The sequence below is a fragment of the Neomonachus schauinslandi genome, chromosome 12, assembly GCF_002201575.2.
Source record: "Neomonachus schauinslandi chromosome 12, ASM220157v2, whole genome shotgun sequence".
NCBI lineage: Eukaryota > Metazoa > Chordata > Mammalia > Carnivora > Phocidae > Neomonachus > Neomonachus schauinslandi.
Genome location: NC_058414.1, coordinates 86,175,864 through 86,191,402, shown reverse-complemented (window position 1 = coordinate 86,191,402; position 15,539 = coordinate 86,175,864). Strand labels below are relative to the sequence as shown.

The 15,539-nt window shown below is 37.6% G+C and overlaps 2 protein-coding genes across 6 annotated transcripts in view; one reads left to right on the top strand and one right to left on the bottom strand.

The window, feature by feature from the left end:
- The window catches only part of CHCHD3 (coiled-coil-helix-coiled-coil-helix domain containing 3), a 271,107-nt gene that overhangs the window by 69,740 nt on the left and 185,828 nt on the right, over positions 1 to 15,539 (top strand). The gene's annotated exons all lie outside the window — the stretch shown is intronic.
- LOC110582944 (ribosomal protein L18-like) lies at positions 9,316 to 14,721 on the bottom strand. Its single transcript, XM_021692984.2, has 3 exons — positions 14,576 to 14,721; positions 10,496 to 10,596; positions 9,316 to 9,939 (listed from the first exon to the last, which is right to left on the bottom strand). Exons 1-3 carry the CDS (start codon positions 14,719 to 14,721, stop codon positions 9,353 to 9,355), a joined length of 834 nt encoding a protein of 277 aa, XP_021548659.2. The 3' UTR covers positions 9,316 to 9,352.

Here is a 15,539-nt window from a genome sequence, read left to right as displayed (position 1 = left end):
GTCAGCTTTAGACAGCTTTTTGCAGACAAGAACAACAAATTCACCAGTCAGGGAGCAAAGTGAGAGAAAAATGAAGAACAATATTAGAAAAGAACCCTTTGGGAAGCTGCACAAAAAATGTTGTATTAAAATCGATACCAGGGCTTGACCTTTTGTGGTACTGTATATTTTAAAGCCTTCTATTGATTCTCTTTTAATAACATGTTTATTCTAGTTTACTGACATAAGCCTAGGGAGAATACAAAAAAGAAAAGATCAAATTCTTTATTATGGTGGTCATTTAAATTTGTCTCAGGCATTTTTCGTGGCCGACTAGTGTTACCTTTATGTATTTAATATATATCATTCTTACACAGTATAAGCTATGAAACAGTTATAAAAGTGGCAAAGTGATTTTTTAATTTACTTTTGAAAATATGCCTGGCCTTGCTGTGTCATAGAAGTGTCACCCCACCACCTCCCCCTTTAAGAATTTCTTTCTTTTCTGCATGTGTGCAGAAGACAGAAAAGTCTCATTTTGAATTCCACCTACCCCTCAACCCCAAAAAACATTGGTAATATAATCTGCCAATTCTGGGACCATTTGGAAACAATTCTCTGCATAAAGACCACTATCTTTGACTGTATAACTAATGGCAGAATGCCAGAGAATAGGAAATTGCCTTACCTGACCCCTTTCATCACTCAATCTTGTCGTTTCATAGACAGAAATACTCATCGCTTTTCTCTGTGAGCGGCCATTCATTGTTCAGTCAGGAAGGCAGCCCTCTTCAGGGTGTTGTCCAGTCCTGAACTGATTGCACTGTGTGCTCATCTCCTCCAGTTTTTCCCATTAGGAGAAAAACAGGATTAATTTTCTTACCTCATTCCGATGATTTTTCCCCAACATACAGATATTAAGAGGTATCCAGAACAGCAGGAAGGACTTGAAAGATACACCTGGAAAGGTTATCCTGTAAATGGCAAATTAAATGAGATTCAACCTGTAGAACATCAAGTTAATAGGCTTGGGGAGAAATAGGATGCTCAGATCTAATTCATGGTTTTAATATAATAGTCCTGTTGTTTATGGGACATCTGATATCACTTGTTGAGAAGCCATACAGCAATTCCAGGAAGGCTGTAATGAATTAGAGGACATTTTGAAAGGGCAAATAAATTAATCAAGAAGCTAAGAGAATCAGAAGGGAGACCTGTATTGTAGCATGGTGGGGAGAGAGCTCAGCAGGGATATAGCTTAGGGTCCCTGAGGAGGTCCAGAGTGTTGCGAGTTTACCCCACCTGTGAGTCTTTAAGTGCTGAGGGCATCTGGAGGCAGTCGCAGCAGCCATGACGGGGCCATCTTCTCTGCCCACTTCTGGTGGCCCCTCAGGCCGTCGATAAGGGGAACTGGCTCCTGAGCGCTGGCCTGTCACCGAACCCCTCTAGAGTCTGTCTCTGCTTGTTTATCTTCCTTGTCCCATAAGCGATTCTTTCTTTAGCCTGGTCTGCTTTCCTGTGTTCTTTTATCCCCTTACCCATACTGTCTTCCTAACACCTGAGAAGATCTATGGAGAAAAGCAAAGTCAAAGGCACACAGTAGTAATACAAAGTGTTTTATTCTAATTACCAAAGTAATGTGCACTGTATCCAAAATTAGAGAAAAGTGGCTCAACAAAATGAAGAAAAAATGAAAATTGCCGTAATCCCACTGCTCATATAAAACCATTGTAAATATATATATATATATTTTTAAAGACTTTATTTATTTGACAGAATAGCGAGAGCAGGAACACAAGCAGGGGGACTGGGAGAGGGAGAAGCAGGCTTCCTGCCGAGCAGGGAGCCCGATGTGGGACTCGATCCCAGGACCCTGGGATCATGACCTGAGCCGAAGGCAGACGCTTAACGACTGAGCCACCCAGGCGCCCAAAACCATTGTAAATATTTTGGAACACAGACACAGCTAAGTGGGGGAAAATAACAGAAGTGATGTCATATTGTCACTATTGTTTTATTTTTGTTCTTAAGATGTATCGTGGATGTTTTGTCATTAGATAATTTCATGGTAGTTCACCATTAGACACTTAGCTTTCCAAATAGTTCAAAATGTTTCACTCCTGTGCACACTGCTTTGAATATCCTTGTTATTAAATTTACACATATCCAGTGTTATTTCTTTTCCTATTACAGTATTATCCAGTAGTACTTTCTTGGGTTAAGTTTTTACAAGTGGAATTACTCGGTCAAAAATTATACAAAATAGGGGCATCTGGGTGGCTCAGTCGGTTAAACGTCTGCTTTCGGGTCAGGTCATGATCCCAGGGTCCTGGGATCGACCCCGCGCGGGGCTCCCTGTTGAGTGGCGAGCCTGCTTCTCCCTCTCCTCCCCGCTTGTGGTCTTTCTCTCGCTATCTCTGTCGCTATCTCGGTCTCTCTCAAATAAATAAATAAAATCTTTAAGAAAAAAATTATACAAAATATTACTGCCAACATACCTTCAAGAAATTGTGCTATTTAACTCACTACCAGTGAATCTGTGCTTTGTCTCACTGTTGCAAATTTTGGGAATATAGTAGTAAAACCAGTGTTACATTATGTGCATACGATCATACCTTATATCTGTTTATTTGGCTAGTTTTTTCATTAATTTTACATGGGTGGTTCTTAGTGGGATGGAGTAGTCTTTTTGTTGGTCTTGCTGTTACTGAAGGGGTGCTGTGAGAGTTTAAGCACCTACTAAATACTTGCCAGATAATTTGGGGTTATTGTTAAGTCAGTATAGATTAAAAAACTCAGTTTATAAACTATTACTCAGTTTTTTTTTTTTTTTTAAAGATTTTATTTATTTATTAGAGAGAGCAAGCACGAGCTGGGGAGACGAGGAGAAAGGGAGAGGGAGAAGCAGGCTCCCCGCTGAACAGGGAGCCCGATGTGGGGCTCGATCCCAGAACCCTGGGATCAGGATCATGACCTGAGCCACAGGCAGACGCTTAACCCTGAGCCACCGAGGCGCCCTATTACTGTTTTAATCTCTTGGTTAGCTGTCTCTAGATATAAAAACCTGTCACTGAGACCTGTGTACAGCTGATGAGGGACAGTAGACTCACAGTAGTGAGAGACATTATGGGGCCAGCGGGCTCTAGTGGCCCTGAAGTGACCTGGTATTTCTCAAATTGCCACAGTGGACCTGGCCTAAATGTGATTTGGCTAACTGATCAACACCATGTATACCTACGAATGTATGATTGTGTCCTAAGATCAGCTGTCAATAGAAGAAATAAACCAGCTTTGAGATGTGTCCAGCTTTATAAACCATGCCCTGCACACAGTTTCTACTAAATAAATATTTGTTGAATGTTGCATTTGGCCATACTTTCATCTTTTAAAGGATAACATAGTGTTTGCTTTTTGCTTGCTACAAAAAATGAAAGGAAAATCAAATAAATTTGAAGAAATGAAAAACATGTGGCAAGTGAAGTGGACGACTGAAGTCTAGCCTTAAAGAAATTGCATTGCTTATACTTTATTTTTTTGTCTCTTGATTTTCTATAATTACCTAATTTTAAATTTGTAATTAGCACAGCTCTTGTTTTTTTTTTAAAAGATTTTATTTATTTATTAGAGTGAGTGAGAGAGCACGAGAGGGGGGCGGGTCAGAGGGAGAAGCAGAGTCCCTGCCGAGCAGGGAACCTGATGCGGGACTCGATCCTGGGACTGCGGGATCATGACATGAGCCAATGGCAGTCGCTCAACCAACTGAGCCACCCAGGGATCCAGCACAGTTATTTCCTTAAGTGTTTATCTTATTCTAAAACATGTACTTAAACATTTCTGCTGGAACTTCTCTTGATTCTGGACTAATAGCAGATGCAGAAGACAAGCTAGACATTCAGCTTCACCCCGGAGTAAGGGGGAGCCTGGGGATATGCATGCACCTCACCCTTACATCATATATGCAGGTGAATATAATGAACACGGAAGTGGCGTGGAGATGGAAGAGATTTCAGGGTGTGTGCATGCACGCTTGTGTTTTTACACAAGAATTGGGAATCAAGACGGGTTCTGGTCTTTCCATGTCCACTTATTAACTGTTTAAATATGGGTGAATCACAGAATTAACTTATATCTAAAAACATGGAAACAGTTATAAAAGAGTATAATCCTACTTGTCTCCTAGTGTTGTGAAGATCAAACAATATGCCGCAATTGCCTTGGCCCTATAAAGTTTTATAATAATGCTATTTTTAATAATAAAAGTAATGACAGTTATTACCACAGCTACTTCTACTACATCTATTAATCTCTTGAATAAACTCCCTTCTTATTGCAAATATGACAGTGGAGGTATGATGCAGACATTTAACCAGCAGAATCCAAACAGACTTTCTTCAGCTTGCTGTATCATGGTGATTAGACTCCGTCGATCACTGAGCCAAAATAAAAAGTATCTGTATTTGAAAATTTTCTTCATTGTAAAGTATGGTGCTATTTTAAAGAAGTTTCTTTTCTCTTTTCCCTTTCCTACCCCAGGTCTAGAGACTGTTCCCCCTTCACACTGCTTTTTTATTCATATTATTTTCATCTGCTACTTAATTATCCCCGTGTTTAAATTGCTGCTCTCCTTCCCTTTTGGGCATATATCATAATTCATGTTCTACCAAGAGGTAAGTTAACCTGACCTCTGTGCTGGATATTGTTTTAAATCTTGGTTCCATTTGAGTTTTATCTTTACTTATAAGCTAGCTTTACTTATAAGCTAGCTTTTCTGAAACTCTCCTTTTGCTTTCAGGGCCTGCTTTTGCAATGCAATCAGTCTTATTTTCTAGGACTCTGAAGCTGCTCTGGTATTCTTCCTCAGGAGATGGTGTATTGGTTTGATATGGCTGCCATAGGAAAATGCCACAGACTGGGTAGCTGAAACAATAGAAATTTATTTTTTCATAGTTCTGGAGGCTGGAAGTCCAAATTAAAGTGTTGTCAGATCTGGTATCTCTCTCTTTTTTTTTAAGATTTTTATTTATTTATTTGACAGAGAGAGAGAGACAGTGAGAGAGGGAACACAAGCAGGGGGAGTGAGAGAGGGAGAAGCAGGCTTCCCGCGGAGCAGGGAGCCCGACGGGGGGGCTCGATCCCAGGACTCTGGGATCATGACCTGAGCCGAAGGCAGATGCCCAACGACTGAGCCACCCAGGCGCCCCAGATCTGGTATCTCCTGAGACCCGTCTTCTTGGCTTGCTGATGGCTGACTTCTCTCTGTGTCTTCATCTAGCTTTTTGTTTTCCCCCAGTTCAAGAGCATCCTTGGTGTGTCTTCCTCTTCTTATAAGGACACCAGTCAGGGCACCTGGGTGGCTCAGTCCTTAAGCATTTGCCTTCGGCTCAGGTCATGATCCCAGGGTTCTGGGATCGAGCCCCTCATCGGGCTCCCTGCTCAGCAGGAAGCCTGCTTCTCCCTTTCCCACTCCCCCTGCTTGTGTTCCCTCTCTTGCTATGTGTCTCTCTGTCAAATAAATAAATAAAATCTTTTTTTTTAAAAAAAAAATGACACCAGTCATACTGGATTGGGGCCCCACATTTAGGACTGCATTTAATCTCAATTACCTCTTTAAAGGACCTGTCTCCAAATACTATCATTTCCTAAGATTCTAGAGGTTCAGGCTCCAAAATATGAATTTTGGAGGAGACACAATTCAGTCCATAACAGAGGGATAGACTGATATATACATGTAAAAATTGATGAGTATAGTTTCATAGTTTTCCCTCAGCAGGAAACTCTCATATTAAATCTTTAACATATCTTTCAGGTCTAAAATTTTAAGTGTTGGTTTTCTTTTCTTTTTTTTTTTTTTAAGATTTTATTTATTTGAGAGACAGAGAGAGAGCACGAGCAGGGAGAGGGGCAAAGGGAGAAGGAGAAGCAGACTCCCCTGATGAGGGGCTCGATCCCAGGACCCCGGGATCATGACCTGAGCTGAAGGCAGTCGCTTAACCAACTGAGCCACCCAGGCACCCCTTAAGTGTTGATTTTCTAATGGAAGTTATTTTTATCAGGACTTTCCAATGATTATGGCTTGAAAACCTTAAAAAGGGTTAGGGTCAAGATTTATTGATTTGTAAAGATGATGTCATATGTCCGTATTTGTCTGTTTTTATGTAAGCAGGTACGTTGGTAGTAGTAAAACAAATGAGCCAAAGGGTAGCCACTCAAAGGTGGCAAATTAATATGGGCGAGATCTTGAGTTGAAGCTCTGAGCCTCTGCAAGTGTAAAACAGAAGACTCTGTAAATTTGAACTTGACAACTAACTATAAATGGTAGTGCATTGTCACAGTAAGGAAGGAAGTAAAATCGGTCTTTACAGTCACATAGTACTTTTTCACTGTCACATATGATGGACAGTGACAGAATTATCATTTCTTCGATTATCACATTTTTGAGTCATGTGAGATATTTAGCCAGTTTTATGTGCTTTACACAGTTTAAAATAAAAGCTCAGTAGTTGTATTTGTTATTTTAAACTTTGCTTTAAAAAAGTAGTGATTTATCTTGTCTTCCCATAGAACTGACCTGAACCCAGAGAGGTTAATTTACCATTTGAAGCCCATTTTTAAAGCATACAGGTCTCCAGGTATTTTTAAGAGCATGTTTGCCAATTCTGTACTTCTTTAGCCCTATAAACATGGGTCTTAAGGAAATTTTTAAGAATTGGCAATAGTGGGAGTTTCAAGTTCTAGCAGTCTTCCACAAATCATGCTGCACGTTGTCTTTGAAACATTTATATTACTTGACAGTTTTCTGAGGTTCATCTTGATTAATTTTAATACATAGATCTTTAATACTTTTGGGATTTATTTTTTCAAATATCCTAATCAACCTCATTGGTTACTTACATCTTTTCACTCTATTTCCATGCTCGTATATGCTCTTATATATATAATTTGCTATATATATATGCTCATTTATATATAAGATATGTTAATGTACATATATTTATATACATAAAATATATAGTATAAATATATATAAATAACAAATATATAAATACATATATTTAGCATCTCCTAGAAATTCAAATACAAGTTTTATTTTTCAATGACTAAGCCATTTTATTTCACCCTGGAATCTGTAATGAAACTGTATAATAATGTCAGTTATTTTCATTTTTATTCTTGTTTAATTTCTACTTAAATGAATGGTAAGTTAATATCATTGTAACATTTACGGCCCATATGAGTGTATTGCATATAAAGATTTCAGGAGGCGTCATTATTGTGTGACATTAAATGGAAGAGTAGTTTTAATAAGGGTTCTGTAGATACTTGAAAAGGAAAAATTTGAAAATGTGTCCCTATTTAAATAGTACTCCCATTCTGAGTTAATTGTATTAAAGCAAGCTAAAAGTGAATTAGAAATTGAAGCAGGTATATAGCCTCTAATAGTTTTGTAATGAGTGGTCTTTTTTGGTAGTACTTACTTTCATGCAGGTTATCTCTCTGTATAAAGAATGCTGTTTTTGAACTGTTAAGTACCACAAATAAAATTATTTTAGTTGTAGGAAAGCCTAATTACGTCGATTTCTTTCATTATAGTAATTATAAATTCACCTACAATGTGGGAGGGGCAGGGATGGGCTGAAGGTTACCAGAGATCTGATTTGACTTTTAGCTTTGCCTTTTAGTAATCTGTGATCTTGAGGAGCTGACTTACCTTCTCAGTTCCCTTTGTTGTGAAATGAGAGTAGTAAGACTACCTACCTGATAAGCTTTTTTTTTTTTTTTTAAGATCTTATTTATTTGACAGAGAATGAAAGTGAGAGAGATCACAGAGGGAGAGGGAGAAGCAGACTCACCTCTGAGTGGAGAATCCGATTCGGGACTCGATCCCAGGACACTGGGACATTAAACTTTCCATACAAAATGCTTATTTTTTACAGAGAACTTTTGTCTCTTTGAAGAGTGTGATGGTTAAGAGTATGGCCTCAGGGGTCAGACTGCTTGGGTTTGAATTCCAACTTTATGGGTTACTAAGTCAGAGACCACATAGCAAATTACTTAACTTCTTTAGAGGTCAATTTCCTCCTGTGTGAGATGGAGGACAATAATAACACCCACATTAGGATATTTTCAGGGCTACTTTGAGGACATGTCCCTAAGTGGGACATTCCATGTAAAGTTCTTAGAATAGCACAGTGACTCACACAGAATCATAGTACATGTTCCATATATGTGATTGTCTCTCTTGTCTGTCCATCTATCCATCCGTGCATTTCAGAGAATTAGTCCCTAGTTGTATAGAGGGAAAAAACCTACCTGCTCTCTTCTGCATGTGCCCTTTCTCATTTCCTCTTGTCTTCATCATTTCTAAGGAGTGTAGAAAATCTCTCTGTTGGTGAAAGTGCAAGAAAAACAAGCTAAGTGAAGCTAGATGAACTTTTTCTCTTGTGCATGAGCCACTGATTATGTTTCTTCAAGGGTTGTGCCATGCCTAGTTCCAAAAGTGCTAAGTGGGAGAAATGAGATGGGGCATTTTTTTTTTCTTATCGGATTAACAAGTGGTTGAAAAATAATCAACTTTTAGCTTGAAAAAATAATCCTTTTAGTTAATTTAAGTGTTAAAATTGATAATGATGCTAAATGGTTGGTTCTTATGCATTGGTGCCTTCACTTTTTTTTTTTTTAAAGATTTTATTTATTTAGAGAGAGTAGTGAAACAGTAATATGCCATGAGCTGAGAACTGATGAGAGAGAGGTTTTAATGGACACCTCCTTATTGCTTTGAAATACTAGGAAGAAAAATACCTAACTTGTACATAGATACACCTTTGAGACTTAATGTAGCCCAGTGTTGTCCTACAGCCACAAGTAATTATTAAGTCCTTGAAGGGTGGTTGGTCTGAATTGAGATCTGCTTTAAGTATAAAATACAGATTTCAAAGACTCAGTGTGAAAAAAAGAATATAAACTAGCTCTTTAATTTATAAAAATATCTCTTTAATTGTATTGATTATTTATGGAAATAATTATTTTGAATAAAATACATTGTTCAAATTAATTTGACTTGGCTCTTTTTACCTTTTTAATGTGGCTTTTATAAAAATTTAAATTACATTTGTAACTTTAATTATATTTCTTTCAGTCAGTGCTCTAACTTTTTTATTTAAAAAATTCATTTGCATAAAAATGGCAACATCACAAAATTGAAAAAAACTCAGCCCGGTACCCCTTCCCTTTCCCCAGTGGTAACCATCATTAACAATTTCTTGTGCGTTCTTCCTGCCATTTTTCTAAGCATACTGTGCTGCTCTTAAGTACTTTTGTTTTGTTTTGTTTTGTTTAGCATTCAAAATCTTTAATAACAAGGCAGGATCTGGGGTTAGTTTTTGTAGCTGCGGCTGGCCCTGCGGCCTCTGGCGTGCTCGAACTTCCGGCCCTTGGATCTCACGTAGGGTTTGGTGTGGCTGTGCGGGGTTCCCGGGGCCTTGCCAAAATGCCTGTACACCTCTCGGCCCTTGCGTGGACCAGAGAGCAAGACGGTGCCACAGCCCTTGGGGGAGTCTAGGGCCAACTGGTCGAAGGTGGGGATCTTGCCTCCAGCCTTGAGGATGCGGCTCCGGGCATGGCCGCTCACACGCAGTGTGCACACCTTCAGTTTGGGCACCTCCTGGACATGCGTGTCGTCAGTTATGGTCCCTACAACCACAGCTGTTTTGTTTTCCCGGCCAGGCAGCTTCATCTTCCGGATCATCCGGGAAAGGGACAGAGGTGGCCGGTTGGTGCGACTCATGAACAACCTCTTCAACACGACTTGGTTAAAGGTAGAGTTGGTTCGTCTGGCCAGAAATCTGTACAGCTTGACCAACAGTCTCAGGTAGATGTCCTGACTCTTGGGCTCCTTGCGCCGAACCTTTCGGTGCTTGTTGTGGGGATGCTGACTCCCATGATGGCACCTCCTGCTCAGCCCTCTTAAGTACTTTTTAAAAGAGAATATTTGGGTGCCTGGGTGGCTCAGTCGTTAAGCGTCTGCCTTCGGCTCAGGTCATGATCCCAGGGTCCTGGGATCGAGTCCCACATCGGGCTCTCTGCTTGGCAGGAAGCCTGCTTCTCCCTCTCCCGCTCCCCCTGCTTGTGTTCCTGCTCTCGCTATCTCTCTCTCTGTCAAATAAATAAATAAAATCTTAAAAAAAAAAAAAAAGAATTTAAAAGAGAATATTCATAAAAGCTACTGTAATTTAATATAGATTTTTGGATTAAGGTGGGTAAAAAGTGCCAAGTGAATATCTATCGGCCTTTTTGTCTCGGTTATTCACACTTGAGGGAAGTCTAATTACTGAATCTGTGTTCCCTTAAAGAGACACCATCATTACCTGCAGGAGCATCAGGACCAGTGCTTAGGAGGAATTAATTAATTTTCATTGAATTTGTAGCATCAGTTCTTTGAAATGGTTTAACAGAAAAAAAATTGACTGTCACTGATTATGGTGGTAATTAAGATTTTATAGTGAATGAAGACTATTACCTGTCATTGGCAAACTTTTCACGTTTTCTACAGTAGACATTTTAAGGCAGTTTTGTTTCTGTTTATCTCTTTTTGAAATAACTGTTGATATAATTGCTGATCTGGTAAAAATGGAATAGAATTAATAGCATTATATAAATGTTATGATATAAATGAAGGAATGATACTGTAGTTGATAGTAGAGTCACTGATTTTTTTTTAACATATTGTTTTGTATACTATTTTTTTGGTTTTTTTTGGTACACTATTCGAAGCACATAATGTTCAATAAATACTTTAATGATTAAAACATGTTATATCAAGTTGAATAGTAGAGCATTATCACTTGATAATTTTTCTTTTCTCCAAATTGAAAAGATACTTTGTAAACTATCAAAAAATGACATTAATGGAAATACAGATGTTAGAAAATATTTCACCCATATATTTGTGTTCATTCTGCTGCTTTTTTATGGTCAATATATGTAACTGTTCATTGTACGCTTGAAATGAATATGCATTCTCTTAACTGTTAGGTGTAGGGTTCTATACATGTACATTAGATAAAAATTGTGTTCAAATCTATAATCTTGCTATGTTTTTTCTTTTATACTGTGTCATCCACTAGTTTTTTTAAGAGCTGTGTTAAATCTGTGATAGTGGATTTGTCAGTTTTGTCTGTATTTCTGAGTTTTTGCTTTACATAGTTTGAGGCTATGTTACTAAATGCATATGGGTTGAACATTATATCTATTCCTATTTAATTGAATCTTTTGTTATCATCATGTAGTGATCTTTATCCCTGATGACACTCTTGAAGTCTATTTTGTCAGTATTAGTATAGCTGCACCAGCTTTCTTTTGGTAAGTGTTCGCTAATTACATTTTTTCCATCTTTTTATTTTCAGTCTTTCTGTATTTTAATGATTTTGCTGTATCTCCTATAAACAGTATGTAGGTGGATTTTTATAATCCAGTCTATTGATCTGTGACTTAACTAGCAAGTTCAGTCCAAATTATACATATTATGATGGCTAATATATTTAGAATTATCTGCCATTTTGTGCTTTTTGTCTCTTTTTCCCTCCATTCTCCTGTTATTTTTTGTTTATTTTCTCCCTTTTTTTTCTAGAAGCTAAATGAAGCAGCATAGAAATTGCCATTGTCTGCTCTTTCTATTCTAACAACCACAGTGATAATCCAAGTGAAGGGTTTTGTGCAGACCCTTCCTGGTTCATTGTAGTTGCTCAGTAAATGTTACATAGATTTTTCTGTGTTTACTCATATTGGTGTATGCTTTGAGTATGACCTAGTGCTTAACAGTGTTTATTTAATTTGATTCTACAACAATCATTTGACATAAGGTGTTACTGTTTCCAACTTCTTACGAGAAAAACCACCAGCTCAGAGAGGTTATATTGATAAATTCAGTATGGCAGAGTAGAGTTTTAAAGTCAGATGTTCTAATTCTGATGTTTTAGTGATTATTGACATGGCTGTTAGGAACTGTGAATGCAGATAAATACTGGAAACTGGGCCTTATTTTCATCCTTTGAATAGTGTTTTATTTTAAAAGCACAGTAATATTAACATTCCAGTTAGTAGTTTACAGTCCTTTCTTCACAGTTCTGTGGTTTTGGGCATTACTTCACTGATTTAGATAAATCTCGTTCTTGTTGCTCTTCATATATTAGTTTTAAGATGTAGGATTGTTTGCAAATAAGTCCAATAATGTGTGCATTAGATTGACACTGAACCAACTTCACTGTGTGAACCTTTAGATTAGGCACTTAACCTTTATAGAAGATAAGGAGATAGGTTATTTGATCTAAAGTTAATACTTTATAGTTTCACACATTTTTAAAAAGAGGAATAATCAAGTTGACATGTTGATGCAATTGGCAGATTTGATTCTTAAATGTATTTGAATGCGGACTCCCCAATGTTACCTTTACGATAACCCTCCTTTCTCCACCTCTTGGCACAGACTTGAGCTCCTAGTAATTTAAAAATTCTGATGAATGACACTTGATAAATGGTGTGATGTTGTGAATACTGATAAGCGCTAGAAATTCAGTTGGTGAAGCATCAATTTCATACCTGAGACCCCAGCTCAAAGTTTAGGTTAAAGGTTTGCCTGGAGTCTGTAGTCTTTTTCTCAGGTCCCCTGATAAATGCAGTGATTCTAAATCACATTTTTCTTCTGCATCAAATCCAGGCAGCACTCTGAATCATTAAATATTAAACCTTATATTCAAGAACATTATTCACTCATTAATATTGCATTGCGGCCTAAACTGCGTTGTTCAAAACATTTTAGGATGTTATGCAAGTCTGTCAAAATATATTAACAAACTTAGTCATGTTGAACTAAGCAAAAAAGTGACAAACTGTTTGCACCACAAACGTGTTGCAGTTGAATTTTTGTACAATGTAAGCATTTTGAGTTGGGATATTTGGAAATCACTGTAAAGATAAAATGGATGGCAGTGGGATCCAGATGGAATGAATATTCATCTTCCACGTAACATCTGCTATATATCTTAATGAAATTTATAGTTCTCCCTGAAATTTTTCTTCCTTGACAGTATTTATTTATCTTTAAAATTATTCTAACTAGGACTTGAATATGAGTTAGTACAATTCTAGCTGCTTATAAAACTGAAGTATCTAATTCAGGGACCATTTTTCAAATCTCCATGAATGCTATCGTCATTGCAGAATCGAAGCTAGATAGGCCTCCTGTGAACTGTGGAGTAACTGGGACGCTTTTGATATTCAGCAGAGTGTAAGAGAGTGATCGAGTTCAAGCCTTGGTTTCTGTGACCAAATTTGTTCTGGATTGCTGTGAACGCATCTGGTTTCTTGCTGCTTTTCACAACCCTGTTAGTTACAGTGAGAAGCCATAAAATTCTTCCCATGAAGGAAAATGATAGAGGCATTTTTGGGTTTAAAATTGTTCCTTCTTAAAAAAAAGAAAAGAAAAATCCTTTTTCTGGTGCAATAAGGAAAAGCCAAGTAGTAAAAGGTGTGAAAATACACAATTGATGAGATACATTGTTTTTTGTGCAGTGGCAACACCACATTTTATAAGCTTTATCTGAAGTACGATTACATTGATTATATTACATGTTAGGGTTATTGACATTTAATGGGTTAGAATTTAATGAGGGAGCTCAGCAAGAGAGTGTAGGTTGATTTTAAAACATTCTTGATTACTTAAATATTTTTAGACAGGGGATGAATTAATTTTCCTGTGATATGTGGATCAGAAACCTTGTAGCCCATGGGCTCATCTTGAACACCTACAGCTGTTATTTCAAAAAGGATAGAAATGGGTATTGTGAAGTAAATAATGAAGGTGGCATAGTGAATTCCTGCTGGCTGAGGGTTAAATTATTCATTTTGTTAGTTTAGCTAACATGGTTCGTGCTGCGTGGGATTGGAGCACTATGTCAGTGACTAATATTGCATAATTAAAAAGCCTTAGTTCCTCAGGCCTATAATATAAGCCAAAATTTAGAAATGGTTGTTAACATTGTGGAAATAGTTTTATTTGTATAAGTAGATGTGGTTTACCTAATCATTTTGAAGTTTTTACGTTATTAAACATTTGTGTATAACACGTAGGCAGTGTGCCCAGGATGTTTTTAACTGTAGTTAATCTTGCAGTTCCTTCCCCTTGCTTTGATTACCACCCACAGTGTTTTTCTTCTGGATAGGCTGCCCGGGAGTAAATGGTCCGGCTCAAAAGCCCGAGTACACTCGTTCTCACTGCAACGATGCCGTTCCTTTTCTCACTTAGAATTATGTTGCAGATCAGTGAAGGGGTTTGGGAGGATCACCACCGCTATAACTACTAAATTTGAGGGACCGCGTAGCTACTTATGGTAACTGAAATGTTAATGTATTACCTTTGCAGTCTTGGTAGCTCTGAAGAGAGAAAGACCTAACAGAGGCCTCTGAATTTCTGTGTTCTGTTATACATAGTATTTTGTAGTCATAATCAATGTATACATAGTATTTTGTAGTCCTAATCAACGTGGCTGTAATCTTTAGTTTATGCTTCCTCACTTAATGTCATTTTATATACAGATTATACCTTCCAGAATAGTGCTGTATATAGCAGGATTTCTCAATCTCGGGCATCTGTGGGTGGGGGGAGAAAGTGGAAGCACATTCTGGATCATCTGTTAGCCACTTGTTGCCATATAATATCACTACCCGTGTTTGCTTTTGCAGTTGCATTATGGCCAAATGACAGAAGATGGAGGGCTTTGTCAGGGGAGGGAAGAAAGACTAGAAGTGTATGTTAATGTAATTGAATCGGAACACCGGACATTTTACTTTGGGGGCTTTAAGCATTTTGGTTCCCACAACCAAGATCATGTAGTATAGTGACGAGCACATGGTTTTTAGAGTTAGAAATCTAGAATAGAAATCTTACCACGTCCTTTCTTATGTAATTTTGAGCAATGCATTTAATTTCTCTCTGCTTCGGTTTCTTTAGCTCTGAAAGGTGAATAACTACTACTCTGTGGAATTTTTGTGAGGATTAAATGAAATAATGTATGTAAAACACCTGTTAAAATACCTGGCACAAGGAGGTACTCCCTAAATGGTAGCTATTATAATATTATTGAATATTATGCTTATTTTTTTCATTTAAATGGCGTAAGTTGTATGTGAAAATCTTCAGTATTCAAAATAACAAATGAAATGGACTAGAGAGTGAAAGGACCACGTGGGTCTGAATACCTTTTGTTAGATTGAATTGGAATTGTGTTCTGGTAGACTCCTTACCAGCAAGGCCTGGATGTCCTGCTCCATCTCCTGCAGGTTGATTCCTTGTTCCTACACTAGGGTCCACAGATTGAATTTGAAAAAAATAAAAAAATAAAAAACCAAAAACTTTTTAATGCATTTTCATTTCAGGCAGCTCCATTTGTTTCTTTCATTGTTATCTTTGATGTGAATTCTGAATGGTTAATAATTCCTATTTCTTAAAGTATGTCTGTGATTTTACTTTTGAGTCAGAGATGGAAAATATCAAGCGAGGGAATGAA

Excerpts from the sequence above, each read along its gene's own strand:
- LOC110582944 (XM_021692984.2), bottom strand. The coding sequence starts at position 14,721 with ATGCAACTGCAAAAGCAAACACGGGTAGTGATATTATATGGCAACAAG. Across the intron at positions 10,597-14,575 it reads ATACAGCACTATTCTGGAAG|ATCAGCAATTATATCAACAG; the intron begins GTATAATCTGTA and ends CATTTTTACCAG. Across the intron at positions 9,940-10,495 it reads GAAAAGTTTGCCAATGACAG|GGCTGAGCAGGAGGTGCCAT; the intron begins GTAATAGTCTTC and ends AGTACTTAAGAG.